The following is a 22,437-nucleotide window of genomic DNA, read 5'->3' as shown; positions in this document are numbered from 1 at the left end:
TTGCACCAGCTCTGTCAGGAGGAATGGGCCAAAATTCACCCAACTTATTGTGGGAAGCTTGTGGAAGGCTACCCGAAACATTTGACCCAAGTTAAACAATTTAGGTAATGCTACCAAATACTAATTGAGTGTATGTAAACTTCGGAACCACTGGGAATGTGATGAAATAAATAAAACCTGAAATAAATCATTCTCTCTACTTTTATTCTGACATTTCACATTCTTAAAATAAAGTGGTGATCCTAACTGACCTAAGACAGGGAATTTTTACTAGGATTACATTTCAGGAATTGTGGAAAAACTGAGTTTAAATGTATTTGGCTAAGGTGTATGTAAACTTCTGACTTCAACTGTATACAGTACCAGTCAAAAGTTTGGACACACCTACTCATTCCAGGGTTTTTCTTTGTTTTTACTATTCTCTACATTGTAGAATAATAGTGAAGATATCAAAACTATGAAATAGCACATATGGAATCATTTAGTAACCAAAAAAGTGTTAAACAAATATTTTGGAATTTAGATTCTTAAAAGTAGCCACCCTTTGCCTTGATGACAGCGTTTCACACTCTTGGCATTCTCTCAACCAGCTTCATTAGGAATGCTTTTCCAACAGTCTTGAAGGTGTTCCCACATATGCTGAGCACTTGTTGGCTGCTTTTCCTTCACTCTGCGGTCAAACTTATCCCAAACCATCTCAATTGGGTTGAGGTCGGGTGATTGTGGAGGCCAGGCCATCTGATGCAGCACTCCATCACTCTCCTTGGTCAAATAGCCCTTACACAGCCTGGAGGTGTGTTTTGTGTCCTGTTGAAAATCAAATGATAGTCCCACTAAGCGCTAACCAGATGGGATGGAGTATCGCTGCAGAATGCTGTGGTAGCCATGATGGTTAAGTGTGCCTTGAATTCTAAATAAATCCCTGACAGTGTCACCAGTAAAGCACCTCCACACCATCACACCTCCTCCATGCTTCATTGGTCGGAACCACACATGCGGAGATCATCCGCTCACCTACTCTTTATCTCAGAAAGACACGGCGGTTGGAACCAAAAATCTCAAATTTGGACTCATCAGACCAAAGGACAGATTTCCACCGGTCTGTTTCTTGGACAAAGCAAGTCTCTTCTCATTATTGGTGTCCTTTAGTAGTGGTTTCTTTGCAGCAATTCGGCCATGGAGGCCTGATTCACGCAGTCTCCTCTGAACAGTCGATGTTGAGATGTGTCTGTTACTTGTACTCTGGTGAAGCATTTATTTGGGCTACAATCTGAGGCTGGTAACTCTAATGAACTTATCCTCTGCAGCAGAGGTATCTCTAGGTCTTCGTTTCCTGTGGCGGTCCTCATGAGAGCCTATTTCATCATAGAGCTTGATGAAACTTTCAAAGTTATTGACATTTTATGGATTGACAGCTCTTCATGTCTTAAAGTAATGACAGACTGTCATTTCTCTTTGCTTATTTGAGCTGTTCTTGTTATAATATGGACATGAACTTTTACCAAATAGGGCTATCTTCTGTATACCACCGCTACCTTGTCACAACACAACTGATTGGCTCAAATGCATTAAGAAGGAAAGAAATTCCACAAATTTACTTTTAACAAGGCACACCTGTTAATTGAAATGCATTCCAGGTGACTACCTCATGAAGCTGGTTGAGAGAATGCCAAGAGTGTGCAAAGCTGTCATCAAGGCAGTGGGTGGCTACTTTGAAGAATCTCAAATATAAAATCTATTTAGATTTGTTTAACACTTTTTTAGTTACCACATGATTCCCTATGTGTTATTTCATAGTTCTGAAGTATTCACTATTATTCTACAATGTAGAAAATAGTAAAAATAAAGAAAAGCTCTTGAATGAGTAGGTGTGTCCAAACTTTTGACTGGTACTGTATTTAGTTTTTTATAAAAACAATTTCCCTTTTTTTCCCTTTTTTTTCAGTCACAAGTGGGGCACCACCCTTAACACCCTAATGGTGGGCCACTGCTGTCCAAAATGTACTCTAGTCATGGATTGACCCAGCTACTGTATTTCAAGGATACTTATATTTTAGAACTATCCATGACAATAACACAAAATGGAACATTGTTGTTGTGCTGTGTGAGTTTTCTAAGGAAAGTGCCAAGTCTGCAGACAGACAAAAAGCTACTTGTTTAGATCCAGGTGTTATCTTTAGCATCATAAGTGTTTTTTCCTGATGTATTTCAGTGTTTCCAACTGAAATCAGTGCAGTATTTTCATGGAGTCAAGAGGCCTAAGCAGAAAAAGAAAGTGGCTGAAGTGTCAAAAGCCAGATAGAGCATTGCATTTTAGCAGAGACTTCAGTTAGTGACACAATCTTTCTTTTGCGTGACTAAATTCTTACTGCAGCAGTAGAATATGAAAAGCTGTAGAACAGATAGGAGAACAAATAATGTTTTTTCCAGGTATTTCCCCCATTGTTAGTAAGTAGGAGAGCAAGGAGACCTGAAACAGGTCCTCTTGGGCTGTCTTTTTGACCCCAGACAGATGCAGACACACAGAGAGACGGTTTTGTGTCCCCAGACAACGGTTCATACAGAGCCGGCAAGGGCAATTACATCCCAGGACAAAGGACCCAAGAGGGGGATGAGTGACTGAGAACAGGACCCTGGCTGGGTCAGGGGCCACCAGGAGCCAGTGAAAGCAGCAGAATGTAAAACTCTGTGGAAAGAGATGGACATCCCTGCAAAATAACTGTGCAAAGAGACAGTGAAGGCCAAGTCAGCTTCAGTATCATTATAGTGCCACACACCTCCACTCAACCTTCTCCACTCAAAATCCCAGAAATGTTCAATACGCACAAAAAGCTTATTTCTCTCAAATTGTGTGCACACATTTGTTTACATTCCTGTTAGTGAGCATTTCTCATATGCCAAGATAATCCATCTACATGACAGGTGTGGCATATCAAGAAACGGATTGAACAGCATGATCGTTACACAGGTGCACCTTGTCCTGGGGACAATAAAAGGCCATTCTAAAATGTGCAGTTTTGTCACACAACACAATGCCGCAGATGTCTCAAGTTTTGAGGGAGAGTGCAATTGGCATGCTGACTCCAGGAATGTCCGCCAAAACTGTTGGCAGAGAATTGAATGTTAATTTCTCTACCATAAACTGCCTCCAATGTCGTTTTAGAGAATTTGGCACTACGTCTAACCAGATTCACAACCGCAGACCACGTGTAACCACGACAGCCCAGGACCTCCACATCTGGCTTCTTCACCTGCGGGATCATCTGACGGGGGTGCTGAGGAGTATTTCTGTCTGTAATAAAGCCATTTTGATTGGCTGGGCTTGGCTCCCCAGTGGGTGGGCCTGGCTGCCAAGTAGGTGGGCCCAAGCCTTCCAAGGCCCATCCATGGCTGCACCCCTGCCCAGTCATGTGAAATCCATAGATTAGGGCCTAATGAATTTCCTTATATGAACTGTAACTCAGTAAAATCTTTTAAATTATTGCATGTTGCGTTTATATTTTTGTTCAGTATAGATAGTTAGGGGTTTGATAAACAAAAATATGAAATGTACTAGATGTTCACAGAAAGCCAGCAGGTTCCAGCACAGTCCACACAACAGACTATTTAACAAAGCAGGCGTGTGCGCTCAGGAAGAGCTGAATTACTGATTACCAAGTCAGCCAACCGGCCACTTCCCAGCCAGTGTTATTGCTTTTCTTTTCCCATGATTATTCCAAGATTCTGTATTTGTTCCTACTTCCTCTCTCCTTGACCAATGGCCTCACCTCCTTTGATATATCAGAAAAGGTAGCGCTTCTGTGTGGCTTTTTCATGTCATGCAAAGCAGCGTATTTATATTAGATAGCGTGGGTTTTCCCTCTGCTTCTGTGATGGAGGATAATTACTAGTGACTGGAGTCACCAGATTAGATTGTAATTGATTTGTCAAAGTGCCTGAGTGAAACTACAGGAAGACAAACAGAACAGTGGGAAAGACAAACAGAACAGTGGGAAAAGAGGGGGAAGAAGAAGAAATACAGACTACAGCATGTCCCAACCACTTCTAGGTTATTATTATCATGCATCAAAGAGAGAAAAGAAGGATGTAGGATGACCAACACAACACACCATGATGAAAGGACCAACAACATTTTAAATATGTTCAAATTAAAATATATTTTAAAAGGTTTCCGAAGCAAAACAGGACAACAATCAGTAAAAATCTCTAATTGTGTGCTCTGTCCTGAGATTGTTGTGATATGGGGTATCTAGGCAGGCTGTTCTGCTTTGTCCACACACACAAACACACACACAATAACACACGAACACACACCAGTAACCTGTGTCTGTTTCTCTCATTCTAGCAGACAGGTCTGTTGGCTCCTGGTTGGGACATTTAACCAGTCATGTGGTGATTGAGATCTCATCTCAAGTCTTTTCTCCTTTGGCCTTTGTTATTGTCAAGTCTCCTTCAGGAGACAGAGAAGAGAAGCCTTCTAGGCTTGTTCAGACAGATAACATGGTCAGCAGGCTAAGAGAAGATTGAACAGGAAAGCGGGCAATGATGGTGGGCACAAATATTTACTTGGTCACACGAACACACTTTTGTCCAAAGAGAGAGGTGTCTCTCCATGGTCCATGGATGGGGTAGAAAGAGTGATATGGCTGCCATGGACTGTACAGTAACCTTAACTACTGCTGTACGGGAATCAACCTCCATATTGCTGAGACAGTGTGATATTTGATTTGATTTTGAACAGACATGGTCCATCTGTCTTAGTTTGTGATGACTGACAGTCATGTGGTAGAGAGGGTGAACTAATTACAGGGCAGAATGTTGAGTGATTCAAAAAGAAAAGGTAGTCATCATCAATCAGAGAAGACGTGGAGTAGATTCTGCAGAATGTATGTGACTAAACCACAAAATATTTGATAAAGCCACAATGTGTAATCTTGACAGTTGTCTTTGAGTGGGAAACAGCTCTACAGTGCATTCAGAAAGTATTCAGACCCCTTGACTTTTTCCACATTTTGTTACGTTACAGCCTTATTCTAAATTGGATTTTTTTTAAATCTACACAAAATACCCCATAATGACAAACCAAAAACAGTTTTTTAGAAATGCTTGCAAATTTATAAAAAATAAAAATTGAAATATTACATTTACATAAGCATTCAGACCCTTTACTTAATACTTTGTTGAAGGACCTTTGGTACTGATTACAGCCTCGATTCTTCTTGGGTAGGACGCTACAAGCTTGGCACACCCGTATTTGGGGAGTTTATCCCATTCTTCTCTGCAGATCCTATCAAGCTCTGTCAGGTTTGATGGGGAGCGTCATTGCACAGCTATTTTCAGGTCTCTCCAGAGATGTTCGATAGGGTTCAAGTCTGGGCTCTGGCTGGGCCACTCGAGGACATTCAGAGACTTGTCTCGAAGCCACTCCTGCGTTGTCTTGGTTGTGTGCTTAGGATCGTTGTCCTGTTGGAAGGTGAACCTTCGCCCCAGTCTGAGGTCCTGAGCGCTCTGGAGCAGGTTTTCATCAAGGATCTCTCAGTACATTGCTCTGTTCATCTTTGCCTCGATCCTGACTAAAAATGAAAAACAATCCCCACAGCATGATTCTGCCACCACCATGCTTCACTGTCGGGATGGTGCCAGGTTTCCTCCAGTTCGTGACGCTTGGCATTCTGGACAAACAGTTCAATCTTGGTTTCCTCAGACCAGAGAATCGTATTTCTCATGGTCTGAGAGTCCTTTAGGTGCCTTTTGGCAAACTCCAAGAGGGCTGTCATGTGCCTTCTACGGACGAGTGGCTTCCGTCTGGCCACTCTACCATAAGGCCTGATTGGTGGAGTGCTGCAGAGATGGTTGTCCTTCTGGAAAGTTCTCCCATCTACACAGAGGAACTCTGGAGCTCTGTCAGAGTGACCATCGGGTTCTTGGTCACCTCCCTGACCAAGGCCCTTATCCTCCAATTGCTCAGTTGAGTCTCCAGCAAGAATCTTGGTGGTTCCAAACTTCTTCCATTTAAGAATGATGGGGGCCATTGTATTCTTCTTCAATGCTGGAAACATTTTTTGTGCCTCGACACAATCCTGTTTCGGAGCTCTACGGACAATTCCTTCGACCTCATGGCTTGGTTTTTTCTCCACATGCACTGTCAACTGTGGGACCTTATATACTGTAGACAGGTGTGTGCCTTTCTAAATCATGTCCAATCAATTGAATTTACCACAGGTGGACTCCAATCAAGTTGTAGAAAGATCTCAAGAATGATCAATGGAAACAGGATGCACCTGAGCTAAATTTCGAGTCTCATAGCATTGGGTCTGAATACTTATGTAAATAAGATATTTCAGATTTTTATTTTTAATACATTTACAAAAAAAAAAATTTTGTAACTGTTTTTGCTTTGTCATAATGGGGTATTGTGTGTAGATTGATGAGGAAAAACATTTATTTGATCAATTTTAGAATAAGGCTGTAACGTAACAAAACGTGGCAAAAGACAAGCGGTCTGAACACTTTCCGAATGCACTGTTCTTGCCATTTGAATTTAATTAATGCTATGATGCCTTTCTTTAAATCCTATTTGTAAAACACATTGATCAGCAACAGATCCTGCATGATTAAAGAACCTTTTCACATATATTCATTAGTAGAAACATTACATCCATTCAATTTTCCAAATCTGGTCAAAATAAATGCATCATATACAAAGCCCATTGAAACTGTGCTTTGTGGTGTGAATGCAAAAACGCCAGTGTGTGGTGTGAATGCAGGCTAGTCTGCAAAAAAATATTTATCTTTGGACATTAACCCATTTGTGTAAACAGCATGTATACTGTACATGTATGACCATATCATGGGTGTGGACCACTCACTGGTGTTTTTGTAAACTCAATAAAACGTCAACTACTTCAGAGTGCTGAAAGATCTGATTGAATGGTTGTTTGTCCATATTTTACAAATGTTTGCATTTCACTTTTTGTTTTTAGAAGCAAAAATATTTGTCTAGAGTATCTGTTTGTCAACTCCGTTAGTGGCTTGTCAACTCCGTTAGTGGCTTGTCAACTCCGTTAGTGGCTTGTCAACTCCGTTAGTGGCTTGTCAACTCCGTTAGTGGCTTGTCAACTCCGTTAGTGGCTTGTCAATTCTATTACTGATGGCTAACCTCCATACGATGTTTTTGGTCAAAATTCTGAAAAAAGATTGTAATTACTGTTCTGCAACATATGCGTAAACGTTGAAGTATTTGCTATGCTAGACCTAATGGATAATGTTCGCTTTATACATATTGTTTGTGTGTTCTAAATCTGGCAGGCCCCCGCGAAACTGCGCTATGCCACTGGGACCACAGCTGTGTGGAAACAAATCAGACTTTTCCACAACCTCTGTTATGTTATTTTGCAAGCTAAAATGTATAATCACAATAATACGTCATTGTGAGATATGGTTTAGGTTATTGAATAATTACAGTCGATAGAGAACAAGACGATTTTTGTGTTGAGCTGCTTGCAAAATAACAAATGAAGTCCCATCATAGATTTCCTTGTGAGTAAAATTAAATGTATCCAAGAAGGTAGGCCATGGCACTGTCTGCCAAACTGAAATCTTCTTAATTGTTTAGAAAACAGGAGGAGACTTACTCTCTTAGAACACGGAGAAATACAGAAGGAGAAACGTGACCAGCCATTCTTCTCTTCATTTCTATTTGTTCTAGATGTCTTGGGCTGATATTGTATTTGATCATACAAGTTAGGAATTAGCTTTCTATTTTTGTTCCTTTACAACTAGAAATAAACCCTTTAGAATAGGCTGGTAGAAGTTATATCATGAACATCATCAACATTTGGTTTCGTTTTGGTTGATATTGAGCCGAAACACAAAAACGGTTATCTGCTGGACATGACATGGTTGAGTCTGTATGACACGGTAAAAAAGAAAGCACGTGCGAGCGCATGTGTAGTAGGCGCGCAGAAGAGTGAAAGTGAAGGAAAAAAGTCCCGTTTTTCCTCAGGAAACTAACTCCATTTCCACTTGGCTCCAGACACAACCGTTACTCCGGAATCTGATTTGCGTAGGACATTTAAAAATAACGGGGTATAAAGGCATGGTCACACATAGGAGGAATTGGGCAGTCCACTCCGCACATGAGCTCTAGATAGGTTATGAGTCTCTGGTTTAAAGATCATTCACACATATCTCTTACTCATAATGTTTTATTTAAATTAGAAACTCCTTATTGTATGTTTAATGTAGTCTATTTAAAATAGATATATATAGCGTGATGGTGCATGGCACTTGAAGCACAGTTTTAGCTGTTCAACAAAAGTTTCATATATTTTTTATGCAGCTGGTCACATGTTGAACATAAGACACTATTTGTTTAATTTCTCTTTAAACTGTTTATTTCCAGGTTAAAAAAAACATTATGCGATTCTTTATTATATTTATACAAATACCTAACATATTTGTACAATTCAACCTTGTCATCAGTGTGGCATGCCTCGCAGCAGATGTTTTAACCACCTGTAATGCTCTATGCGCCAAGCACCTTGATGTGCATAATAATCAAGCCAACGAATGACCTTGTTTATGTAAAGGTCATTAACACACGTGTACACTAACAGCTTTGTCTACCGTCAAGATTAACACATTGTTTCGATGGCCCTGTTAATGGCACAAGTTCACACATTTCTAATTGTTTAAATGTTAAACAACTAGTGGATCACGTTGAGACAAATTAATGGTATTAGGCCTAGCCATAGATTGTCAAATCGTTGCAAGAAAATAAGGTCTGTCACAGAGGGGTGAAACGAAACTCTAGAAGTAGCTGGATATTTAACTTTCAAAATAATGCATTCATCAGTTGTTCCACTTAACTCAGTTAGGCCTAGGATTGCTTCTTTTAAAACACTTGAAATATGTATTTTTGAGTGGTCTAATTTAGAAGACCATACTGTCATATTGAAGTTTAGAACACTTGAAATATGTATTTTTGAGTGGTCTAATTTAGAAGACCATACTGTCATATTGAAGTTTAGAAACGTTAGAAACATGATTTCAGATCAATTATATCAGATAAATCCTCAGATTATTGAACTAATTACATAGCAGGTTCGCACAGGGTGAGTGTCGCCCCCTTCGGTTATACATGATGGAATCTTATGAGGAGCGGTTGGGTTTGTTTTGGCAAGGTCTCAAAAATACTTGGTTTTGAGTGGGAAAGCAAAGGGAACAATGATTCAAACGAATATCAATAAATATACATGTAGGACACATCTCCTTATAATATATAATATGGTTAGAATAATATTCTACTAGAATCATATTAATACATGGTTATTACCTGATTATTATTATTGATTAATCATTTATTTGAAATATGAGTGAAGATTTGCAATTGTACAAGTTGTACTTCACAAATCATAATGACAAAATAAACTTGGCTTTGTAAAAATGTAATATCATGACAGCTTTATCTGCAGTAAAACTTACTGAAAAGAATGAGTGTTATATGCCCCATACAAACTTTCTTCTATTTAATTAAGCCCAACATGCTATGGCTTTTACTAAATAATATTTGTATATTTTGTAAGACTTTAAAAATGCATTTCGCTAATTCAGACACTGGCATTTGGTGACAATACAGGACATGTAAAATAGTAGTTAGCCTACCTCAACACTTCACCCTATTGGTCGACAGGTGAGACACCCCCGCAAAGTCCTCCCAGTACTGGGCTATAACAAGCTGGCCCTAGTCATCAGGACTTACATCGTTTGACTTGGATCGCAACCCATCGTATCGTTAGGTGGTTTGGGGGTAAATCTGACAGTTTCGTTTGGCTTACTGAATTTGGACAGGAGTTAAAGATTGAATATAATAACATTTTGCAATGGCTCTCGCTGATGCGATGCTGCAGTCGATTACTACGTTTTCCAGCAGTCCGACTATGGAGGAGAAGCAGTCTGCAATTTTCCATGTAAGTGTAATTTTGTCTATGTCATTTCTTCAGCTGAAATTTGCTGAACATTTTTATGTAATTTGGACGATATGTATAGCCTAGTACACAAATAAAAATATACAACTGTTTCGGAAAGAGGTTCTTGACTGAAACTATGTTTGAATGCCAATTTCGTTTTATTTGCATTATAGGACTGGAAAGTTGATGGTGTCCATACCAGCGCAACAGGTGAGGATTTGAAATCCCAGATCGAAGTGGAGTTCAGTATTGTTGAATCACCTGCGGTGACCAGAGATGAAGACGATCTGGGGAAATTCTTGGATTTGGAGTTCATTTTATCCAACACCATTGGATCTGAAAGTGGAACCAATAACAACTTATCTTCTCAGCAGGCGTACTCCTACTCACTGCCTGAGTCCCCGGAAAGCTGCAGCACAGGGCATGACAGTGACGGCTCTCAATTTACACCCAACGCATACGGCAGCAGCAATTTCAACACAAGTTCCGGACACAGTCTGGTAGCCGAGCTGCTGACCCCCGAGATGAACTATCATAGCGACTCACTGCTAGACTACAGCCTGAAACAGCCTGCCACGGACAGGCCGGAGTATACTGAACTGCGTGCCTTGAACACAGCCACTGCAGTGCACTATCAACTGACTAACTCTCATCCCATGGGATATAAAATAAAGACAGAAAACACTGAGCAGTCGTGCATGATGGCAGGTGACTTCATGGGGCACACGTATGAACAGAAACACATGCGTTCCATGCACACAGCGTTCGCGCACCATCAACATACTGCTCACGGGTTTGCATCTCACGACATGCAACAGAGTGTGTCCCGAGACGGGATGGGACGCAAAGACTGTCACTTGGCAGAGATTAGCTCTCATCACCAGCATTCTCACATGGCACACCCGCAACAGTATGCCCCATATCCACCACAGTACGCCCATCACCAAGGTGAGCAACAGTACGGGATGTTTAGAGAGCCCATGCGGGTGCACCATCCGTCCATGCCGGGGGTGATATTGACACCACCATCATCGCCACTTTTGGAGTTCTACGCACCAGAAGATAGCAAACCCAAACGGGGCCGCAGGTCTTGGGCGAGAAAACGCACCGCGACGCACAGCTGTGAATTCCCTGGATGTGGGAAGACTTACACCAAGAGTTCCCACCTAAAGGCTCACATGCGAACACACACAGGTAATTATATTTTTCATTTTATATTTTTTTGTTGATATCTGCTATGATGTAAAAAAAAAATGTTAGCCCCGTTTTTCTAATGATTTCACCCACAAAATGTAGCCTAACTGTATTTTCTTTGTTATCCATAGGCGAGAAACCATACCATTGCAATTGGGAAGGCTGCGGGTGGAAATTCGCGAGGTCTGACGAGCTGACGCGTCATTATAGAAAGCACACGGGTCACAGGCCTTTCCAGTGCCACTTGTGCGAGAGGGCATTCTCGCGCTCAGATCACCTTGCGCTGCACATGAAGAGGCACATGTAAACAGAGAAAGTTGGATCTGACTTCCAACGTTCTATTTTTGTATCATGGCGCATGACATGACATGTAAATGCTTGTACATATTATCATTGTATTCTAAATTATGGTAGTACAGTATTTAATTAAGGAAAAGGAGAGCCTTTCGTGCTTGCTCTTCTATTTATGAGTGTTGGTGACTGCTGATGGTTGCTATTTTGGCTTTTGAATTAAAACACTGAACAAGGGCAGGACCCAATATGTCTTTACATACTGTACATGTTAATGCCCATCTATCACTTATGCCTACTGCATCATTTTGATACTTTCACATCAGGTCAGGGTTTTTCCTTTTTTGTTGTTTATTAAAAGAAACACCATTATTTTTTCTATGGTTTTCTATTGTTTTTACAATAAAATGATGTACATTTAAAAACGGATAGTTTTTTTCTATTTAATAGTTTGAATGCTTATTATGCTTCTCAAAGTGCTCTTAACTAAATCAGGCACTAAACATTGCTTTTCAATGTTTTATACATTTTGTTTAAATAATTATGCTAAAGTTGTATGGAAATATTGTCCGAAAACTGTACTAGATATACTTGAAGTTCTGGGCAAAATATTTTAAAAAGTATACTTGTAAATGCAATGCATTTTTATTCTTGGACAGCATCAAATTGTTTTTTACTCTGTAAGAGCAATACCTCTTAATTCGGATACTTTAAACTGCATCAAAGCAAATATAGTTTTGTAAAATCACCAAGACAAAGTGTTAAAAGAGCTCTGTGTTTTATGAAAATAAAATGATATGGAAATATATAATTGTTTTTCCTTTTTCATTTAACATGAATAGTGTTCACATTACAGTATCCAACAAAGGTCTGGCCCAGAAATTGATCTAGTATGAGTTCTAACATCCTTTTTGTAATAGTAACATGTAACACTTTTATTGACGCTTCCTAAGACGTGGTGGCCTAAGGAAATACTACAGAATGTGGCCTATACCGTAGATCTAAATATGTATCATTTACACCACAGACAGATTTGCATAGGCATAAAAGTTGTCCCAATGTAGTTGTCCCAGTTAGATTTGGGTATGTCATTTTAGGCGAAAATTTAAAAAAACGGTCCGATCCTTAACACATGGGTATTGTTTTCTATTTTTCTCACATATTTGAATTCAAAATGAGGAAACCAAAATATATGTGGCTCTTTAGACTGATATCTTACAATCTTAGAAAAACAAGTGCCATCTAGAACCTAAAACGGTTCTTCTGCTGTCCCCATAGGAAAACCCTCTGAAGAACCCTTTTTCGTTCCAAGTAGAACCCTTTTGGGTTCCACGTAGAACCCTCTGTGGAAAGGGTTCTACATGCGACCCAAAAGAGTTGTACCTGAAAGCAAAAAGAGTTTTACTTGGAACCAAAAAGGGTTAATCTATGGGGACAGCCAAAGAACCGTTTTGGAACCCTTTTTTCTAAGAGTGTATTGTCAGCTGAGGGCAGGTTCACATTTTCTCTGAGTAATACTAATAATACTCTATTATACAGCATTTCACGCCAAAATGTTTGTACTTGTTGCCTCAAGACATAAGTCATAAGACACTTTTTTTTGAATGTCAGCCCCATAAAGTACACTGCAATTGACGTTAATTTCAGTCTATAATCCCTGTGCTCAAATTCTGAGCACAGGGATTATAAGAACTGCAGGTTGGAACCTACTTCCCTGCTTCAGAACCACCTATGTAATTTAAAATGATTGCAAAGCCAAATGAAGAGATGCCATAGCAACAGTTACGACTATATTTATAGTAATACACTGTAAATGCGTGGATTTTTGGGTGCCACTATCATGATTGGCTGAACAGAAGGAAAATGTCGCCCTCTCGTGTTCATTTTACCAACCTCCATTTATTAGGCTACATTTAAAGTGAAAAATGCTTTAAATTCTATCACCTACCTCACGAGGGCAGTCTTGCACCATTACACTGATATAACCAAGCAGTAATCCCTCCAGAATTCAATTGAGCCAAGTCAAAGCAAGGATATCCCTTTTTCCTTGGTCTTAGTATTCATGAAATGGAGTATACTTGTTTACTTTAATTTGCAAAATTACATTAGCTCACACTTATCTAAATAGAAATACAAACACATGTCCTGACAAAAACTGATGATCTACACTGTAATAATATTGCAATTATAATATGGTCTCTTTATTCACGATTCATTCAGGAATATCCGTAATCATGGTTGCATCCACATTAATGTAGAAAGGTTTAGAAACATATCCTATTCTTTTTTACAATAAAAGTGACTCCAAAATGACACAATGCATTATTTACCATTAATTTCTATTGGGCTCAAAATAATCTGAAACACAACCAAAACAAACTGCAAAGTCACAAGTTTGTAAGCATTGTGTGCTAGGAATATGGGACCAAATTTTAAACTTTTCACTACTTTAATACACATACAAGTGAATTTGTCCCAATACATTTGGTCCCCTTAATGGAGGGACTATGTACAAAAAGTGCTGCAATTTCTAAACTGTTCACCCAGTCTGCACTTTAACCCTTATAGTCATTGTATCATTTCAAATCCAAAGTTCTGGAGTCAGAGCCAAAACAACAGAACATGTGTCACTGCCCCAATACTTTTGGAGCTCACTATATATGGCCTATATTGAGCTGAATTATACCATCTGATATATGGGTGGTTCAACCTGGGTTTCACATGATTCCATATGTGTTATTTCATAGTTTTGAAGTCTTCACTATTATCCTACAATGTAGAAAAGAGTACATATTTAGAAAATCCCTTGAATGAATAGGTGTTCTAAAACTTTTTACCAGTAGTGTATCTTGTCTGTATATACGAGAACACACGGGATTGCCCAGGTGGAGCTCCTGATCGACATGTTTACTTGGTGCATTGACTTGGTTGGAGCCTCTCCAGCGTGCTGATAATAAACAATGATTAATTTAAGAATGACTTTGAGTGTCCCTGTGTAGAATTTCCACGACAATTTGATGATTGATTCTGCCTGCTGAGCTTTCCAGTGCGGGTCTGCGAGGAAAACCGGGGGTGCGTTTTATGAAGTGTGAGGGGAATTCCCGTCTGACCAAAAGTTGACAGACCCGACCAGACCCTTACTATGAGCTGACCAGGAGGAGACACATCATCCACGACAATTGAGGGGCATATCTTCTGATTTCAGTAACTCAATTTAAATGAATGTGTATAAAACCAATAAAACTAAAGATATAAATGGAGATGGGTACCACTAGTCCTAAGTCAAGTAATTGCACAAAGTGAATGTGGAAATGAGAGTATGAAAGAGGTGCGTGTCTGAATGGATACCCCAACCAGTTCTGTTAGCTGAGTTTTTCAATCTATAATGTTATCTACAGTTATTTGTATATGTATAGGAAGTAGCGGCAAGCTAGTCTTAGGAGAAGGCTAGAGTGAATGCAGGAGGCCCCACTGACAATTGTCTGTAGGCATTTATAAGAGAAGTGTCTACGTGGTCTGAGAATCACTGGCTAGTCTTAGAGAAGGCTAGAGTGAGGGCAGAGAGGCCTCACTGACAATTGTCTGTAGGCATTTATAAGAGAAGTGTCTACGTGGTCTGAGAATCACTGGCTAGTCTTAGAGAGGGCTAGAGTGAGGGCAGAGAGGCCCCACTGACAATTGTCTGTAGGCATTTATAAGAGAAGTGTCTACGTGGTCGAGAACCACTGGAACCGTTGAAAATACATACATGAAGATTTATAATGTTATATAGGGATTCTGTATGGAGATTTTAAATAAGAAACTATTATTTCTGAATATGAGCTATTCTATATAGAAATATACATATGGTGCATAGGAAGTAACGACAGGAAAATGGTTGAAGATGCACATGGAGTAATAAGGGAGATTACTGAGTGTTTGAGAAAAGTGAATGTGGATGTGAAACTTGTGTGAGTGTGGAAAGGACATGTTAAGTTGATTGAAATTTGGATATTAACTTTTTAAGGCTAGGGGGCAGTATCCTGAATTCCGGATGACTGACGTGCCCAAAGTAAACTGCCTGTTACTCAGGCCCAGAAGCTAGAATATGCATATAATTGGTAGCATTGGATAGAAAACATTCTAAAGTTTCTAAAACTGTTAACATAATGTCTGTAAGTATAACAGAACTGATATGGCAGGCAAAAACCCGAGGAGAATCCACCCGGAATTTCTTTTTTTGAGGTCACAGGCCCTTTCAATGCAATCCTATGGGATATTCAAAATATTTCCTCCCAGATTGCAGTTCCTATGGCTTCCACTAGATGTCAACAGTCTTTAGAAAGGGTTTCGGCTTGTTTTTTCAAAAACAAACGAGTAGTTGTAGTTTTTCCAAGGTGTCTCTTATTAGCAAAGTAGTCTTGTTGCGCGCATGAATGAGGTGCGCGCTCTTCATTATTTATCTTCCCCATTGAACATACTATTCTTCGTCCTAAATTCTATTGTTTATTTAGATATTAGAGTACCTGAGGATTAATTAGAAACTTCGTTTGACTTGTTTGGACGAACTTTACTGGTAACTTTTAGGATTCGTTTGTATGCATGTTGAACGAGTGGTTACTGAATCAAGTGCGCCAACTAAATTGACATTTTTAGGATATAAAGAAGGACTTTATCGAACAAAACAACCATTTGTTGTCTAGCTGGGACCCTTGGGATTGCAAACAGAGGAAGATCTTCAATGGTAAGTGATTTATTTTATCGCTATTTGGGATTTTGTAACGCCTGTGCTGGTTTGGAAAAGTATTTTGTTGTGGGGTGCTTTCCTCAGATAATTGCATGGTATTCTTTCGCCGTAAAGCCTTTTTGAAATCTGACACGGTGGCTGGATTAACAAGAAGTTAAGCTTTAATTTAGTGTATTGCACTTGTGATTGTATGAAAGTTAAATATTTCGAATCATTTTTTGGGAATTTCGGGCTCTGCAATTTCACCGATGTTGTCAAATCGATCCCGCTAACGGGATTTGATCCATAAGAAGGTTTTAACAGACAGAACATGGGTAAAATAATCTAGCTAACTACATTTTCAGATATTACACATTTCTAATTTTGACATAAAGTCTAGCTAGCTAGATAATGTTAGCTGGCTGGCTCGCTAGCTAACATTACGTGTATGATCTTATTATTCGTATTTCAGACATTTGCTTGACTAGCTATAGCCTAATGTTAGCTAACTAACAAGGAACCTGGTTGGTTAGCTACCTGAAGATTAATGCAGGGTAGTAACATCATGAGTTGGGATTATGGTTCATTGTTTACCTAGCTAACATGTCTTAACAAAAGACTTTCGTCTGAGTGTGCCAGAGCGCAGAATAACTGATGAATTTACGAACGCTCAACACCCATTGAATATGGCCAATGTCAGTAAACGTTGGCAAAAAAAGGTAATTAAATTGTTGCCAGCAGCACAGTTACAATCATCAACGCTCTGGATAACACAAAAACAGCCTAACCAGCTCTGCTAGGGTAAGTAAAATGGTCAGAGTGGGGTGTTCTCTTATTATGTGTCTGGAAGTAGCTAGCAAGCTAGCCAATGTTAGCCTGTTAGCATCGGCCAGAGCGTCTAGTGTGCGCTCTGAATGCTCAGAGAGCGAAAACGCTCTGAATTTACGAATGGACAATCTGACAGCACAGTTGTAGTCACCAACGCTCTAGATAACATAACAGCCTAACCAGCTCTGCTAGGGCGAGTAATGTTCAGTGAGATGTTCTCTCATTTGTGTCTGGAAGTAGCTAGGAAGTTAGCTTGGGTGCTTGACTGAATTTTTAAAATATATTTTTATAAAAAATATAAATGTTGTATTATTATTATAAACAAAACAAACGCAAAAACAGAAATATACAAACAAGTGTACATAAACCTAACAGACAGGGGTATTACATATCGAGATACATTTTCAATTTGTCAAAAAGTTTTATCGTACGTATTGCTTTTTTGTTTTTACACTTACTGATAGAATTTAAATATTATTTTGAAATTATCTTAAACAATGTGAAGAGTGGTTTGTTCTCCGCCCACTTCATTTTATGGATAAAGAATCTGCCATGAAAAATAAGCTAATTAACAATGAAAGTTAAATCAGGGTCCATATATTTTGGATCAAAATAAAACATAATATCAGAGTCTTTCGTATTAACATTAATAGTAGTTTCTTTTTAAATAAAATCTTCTGACTCACTCCAAAATCTTCTGACATAAGAACAGTCCCAAAATAAAGAGTCTCTGGGTCATAACCACAAAATACAAATTTGTTATCAATAGCTATTTGAATCTGTGTATAATAAAGGTCTTTACAGGGGTGCTTGACTGCTGTTGTTAGTACAGAACGCTCGGATCAACCCTTAAATAGACAGGGTGGGGCTAAAGCTGAAGAGGGTGTGAATGACGCTGAATGGATGTAGACAAAGAAGGGCACTCCAGTGGTAGTACCAAAACTTTCAAGGCCATTTTCTCAAAAGTGAGTTTACAAGTTTATCAACTTTCAAAGCAAAATGACTTTCCCATTGTTACTCAACTGTAGTGTATGATATACCACTTGTTGCTCTGAGTCTCTACTTTTATCCAATGTAAAAAACATAATTTCAAATTTTGCTACATAAGACCGATTTGAGCCGGTCGGTCACATTTGGGGTATCTAGTTGATTGTGGTCTGCACACTGCAAAATGTATAGTACTTTAGACTAGAAATGCATTGAGATACTGATCTGTCATTTTTTTACAGTTTTTAATTTTAACTTTATTTAACTAGACAAGTCAGTTAAGATTTTTTTTTTTTTTTCAATGACAGCCTAGGAACAGTGGGTTAACTACCTTGTTCATGGGCAGAACGACACATTTTTACCTTGTCAGCTCGGGATTCGATCTTGCAACATCTCAGTTACTAGTCCAATGCTCTAACCATTATGCTACCTGCCACCCCATTAACATGTCACTCGCAACAAAAGCTCCAGCTGACATGTCATTTAAATTTCCATAAATTAAATTGTGTATTGAAGCATATGTGTAACTGTATGAAGCGAAGGTCTTAAGCCATGGTTTTACAAGAAGGATTGTACAACCCAAAATGAAGGGTTTGAAATTATGAAGTGTCTAGTTTTATTTAACTCCTGATCGACACGTGTACTTGGCGCATTGAGTTGGTTGGAACTTCTCTAGTGCGCTGATAATAAGCAATGATTAATTTAAGATTGAATTTGAGTGTCCCTGTGTAGATTTTCCACGACACACCCCTCCCCTAATTGGAGTAAACTAATGACCAACAACAGTTAGGCTTCTACTTCCAGCTTTTACATACTATATATATTTTACGGGCACAATCTATTTTACAATAGTTATCTTTTGTTTGTTTTTACTCCTATACTTCCGCTACCCTCAACCCCTCACATCTATTTCTGAAGACAATACATTTTGATTTATATTTGCCATATATTTTTAACTGTGCTGTGATCGATTGACTATGACTTTTCAAATCACCCAGTAGTGCTATCTGCAGAGTTAGCTCCATTTTACATTTACATTTTAAGTCATTTAGCAGACGCTCTTATCCAGAGCGACTTACAAATTGGAGAGTTCATACATATTCATCCTGGTCCCCCCGTGGGGAATGAACCCACAACCCTGGCGTTGCAAGCGCCATGCTCTACCAACTGAGCCACACGGGACCAAGCTCCATGTAAATGTTACAATTCTTCAGCCATTTCTGGACCTGCAACCAAAAACAAACTACAAGTGGACAGTGCCAAAACTAATTATTGAATGATTCTGTCTCTTTGCAGCAAAATCTGTAAAGCTGGGATGGTTTTATCCCCCATATACTGTATATAAAATTGTATTGGTTGCAAGAATTTTGTTTAATAATTTAAATTGAAAAATGGTAAGTTTTGAATCCGGCGTTGCTTTCCATATCAGTTTATAAACCATGTGCCATGGAATCTGTATATCGAAAATCTCTTCCCAACTAGTTTGCAATCTATATAGCACAGCTGTCAATTTTTTGGGTGCTTAAATGAAACTGATATACTTTTTTACTTATCACAATTTTCTTCAACCGATTTTGGTCTTCAATGCAGGGCCGAAAGACAAGTTCCTTACTTTTCCCCCTTCCACATGCCTCTTACATTTTTGCGGTAATGCTGCAATTAGTTTGTTGTAATTTTGGTTAGAGAAGACATTCCCATATATTTTTGGTAGCTGCATGTGTGACATAAGCCAACCACTTAGCTAGATATGTAACTAGCTACTAAATTAGCAAACCAAATGAACAACTGCAGAGCATTTAGCACATATTAGACAGTTAACTTAATAGTTCTAAGATAGCTAGCTGGCAAATATTGTTGTGAATTCCATACTAGATCACCTGGCGTGTACTGCACAAGAGTGAGTGACTCACATGGCTCAGGTCTCTCAACATTGTGTGCTTGTAAACAAACACCATGTGACTGGGGACTACTGGTAAACTTCATAATGAAAAATGATGTGACAGGTGAAATAAAGAACGCGTTCTTCTTTATCTCCTAATGTATTGCACAAGTTGACTGCAGGTATTTACTTAAAAAGTAGCTACAAATATTAAAATGTATAAAAAAATGTAAAATAAATCATTTTGCCGGTATTGAAAAACCATACCGTGGCTATTTCCAAATACCCTGGTATATGTAATACAGTGCATTCGGGAAGTATTCAGACCCCTTGACTTTTTCCACATTTTGTTACGTTACAGCCGTAATAGAAAATGGAGTCAATAAAAAAAAATCATCAATCTACACAAAATACCCCATAATGACAAAGCTAAAAAAGTGTTGAAATTTTTGCAAATGTATTAAAAATACAAAAGAGAAATATCTTATTTACATAAGTATTCATACCTTTGCTATGAGACTCGAAATTCAGCTCAGGTGCATCCTGTTTACATTAATCATCCTTGAGATGTTTCTACAACTTGATTGGAGTCCACCTGTGGTATATTCAATTGATTGGACACCAAAGATGGCGCCGGAAGAAATGGCAGCCATTTTACGGGCACCTAGCCAATTGTGCTATTATGTGTTTTTTTTCTCGCATTATTTGTAATTTATTTCGTACATAATGTTTCTGCCACCATATCTTACGGCAAAAATAGCTTCTTGATATCAGGACAGCGATCACTCACCTCGGATTAGACAAAGATTTTTTCTTCAACAAGCAGGACGCACAGGATGTACTTCAGACACCCGACAAGGCCAAAATCCCCGTCATTGGCAAGAGAAAGAGACACAGGTATAGAGGACACAGACGAGGGGGGGGGGGCGGTCTGTGTATATTTGTAAACAACAGCTGGTGCACGAGATCTAAGGAAGTCTCTAGATTTTGCTTGCCTAAAGTAGAGTATCTCATGATAAGCTGTAGACAACACTATTTGCCAAGAGAGTTTTCATCTATTTTTTTCGTGGCCATTTATTTACCACCACAGCCGGATGCAGGCACTAAGACCGCACTCAGTCAGCTGTATAAGGAAATAAGCAAACAGGAAACCGCTCACCCAGAGGCGGCGCTCCTAGTGGTCGGGGACTTTAATGCAGGGAAACATAAATCAGTTTTACCTAATTTCTATCAGCATGTTAAATGCGCAACCAGAGGGAAAAAAAATCTAAATTATATCACCTTTACTCCACACACAGAGATGCATACAAAGCTCTCCCTCGCCCTCCATTTGGCAAATCTGACCATAATTCTATCCTCCTGATTCCGTCTTACAAACAAAAATTAAAGCAGGAAGCACCAGTGACTCTGTCTATAAAAAAGTGGACAGATGAAGCAGATGCTAAACTACAGGACTGTTTTGCTAGCACAGATTGGAATATGTTCCGGGATTCTTCCGATGGCATTGAGGAGTCCCCCACATCAGTCTCTGGCTTTATCAATAAGTGCACTGAGGACGTCGTTCCTACAGTGACTGTACGTACATACCCCAACCAGAAGCCATGGATTACAGGCAACATTCGCACTGAGCTAAAGGGTAGAGCTGCCGCTTCACGATGCGGGACACTAACCCGGAAGCTTATAAGAAATCCTGCTATGCCCTCCGATGAAGCATCAAACAGGCAAAGTGCCAATACAGGACTAAGATTTAATCGTACTACACCTGCTCCGACGCTCGTCGGATGTGGCAGCGCCTGCAAACTATTACAGACTGACATGAGCCCACCAGATGAGCTAAATCACTTCTATGCTCGCTTAGAGGCTTGCATTAGAGATCATCAGCTGTTCCGGACGATTGTGTGATCACGCTCTCTGTAGCCGACGTGAGTAAGACCTTTAAACAGGTCAACATTCACAAGGCCGCTGGGCCAGACGGATTACCAGGACGTGTGCTCCGGGCATGTGCTGACCAACTGGCAGGTGTCTTCACTGACATTTTCAACATGTCCCTGATTGAGTCTGTAATACCAACATGTTTCAAGCAGACCACCATAGTCCCTGTGCCCAAGAACACTAAGGTAAGCTGCCTAAATGACTACAGACCCGTAGCACTCACGTCCATAGCCATGAAGTGATTTGAAAGGCTGGTAATGGCTCAAATTAACACCATCATCCCAGAAACCCTAGACCCACTCCAATTTGCATACCGCTCAAACAGATCCACAGATGATGCAATCTCTATTGCACTCCACACTGCCCTTTCCCACCTGGACAAAAGGAACACCTATGTGAGAATGCTGTTCATTGACTACAGCTCAGCGTTCAACACCATAGTGCCCTCAAAGCTCATCACTAAGCTAAGTATCCTGGGACTAAACACCTCCCTCTGCAACTGGATCCTGTACTTCCTAACGGGCCGCCCCCAGGTGGTGAGGGTAGGTAGCAACACATCTGCCACGCTGATCCTCAACACTGGAGCCCCTCAGGGGTGCGTGCTCAGTCCCCTCCTCTACTCCTTGTTCACCAATGACTGCATGGTCAGG

The 22,437-nt window shown here is 39.6% G+C and overlaps 1 protein-coding gene across 2 annotated transcripts; it reads left to right on the top strand.

Moving 5' to 3' along the window:
- Window positions 1-9,753: 9,753 nt before the first annotated feature.
- Window positions 9,754-12,262, top strand: LOC139559854 (Krueppel-like factor 4). Of its 2 annotated transcripts, XM_071376238.1 has the most exons (4): window positions 9,758-9,971; window positions 10,145-10,181; window positions 10,343-11,165; window positions 11,297-12,262. In XM_071376238.1, the coding sequence occupies exons 1-4, from the start codon at window positions 9,898-9,900 to the stop codon at window positions 11,470-11,472; spliced, it is 1,110 nt and encodes a 369-aa protein (XP_071232339.1). In that variant the 5' UTR covers window positions 9,758-9,897; the 3' UTR covers window positions 11,473-12,262. The 2 variants fall into 2 exon arrangements, with proteins under 2 accessions (XP_071232338.1, XP_071232339.1); XM_071376237.1 differs by having other exon boundaries at window positions 9,754-9,971; window positions 10,145-11,165.
- Window positions 12,263-22,437: the final 10,175 nt, after the last annotated feature.

This window comes from Salvelinus alpinus, chromosome 30, assembly GCF_045679555.1.
Source record: "Salvelinus alpinus chromosome 30, SLU_Salpinus.1, whole genome shotgun sequence".
NCBI classification, from domain to species: Eukaryota; Metazoa; Chordata; class Actinopteri; order Salmoniformes; family Salmonidae; genus Salvelinus; species Salvelinus alpinus.
This window is presented reverse-complemented; position numbering and strand designations above follow the sequence as displayed.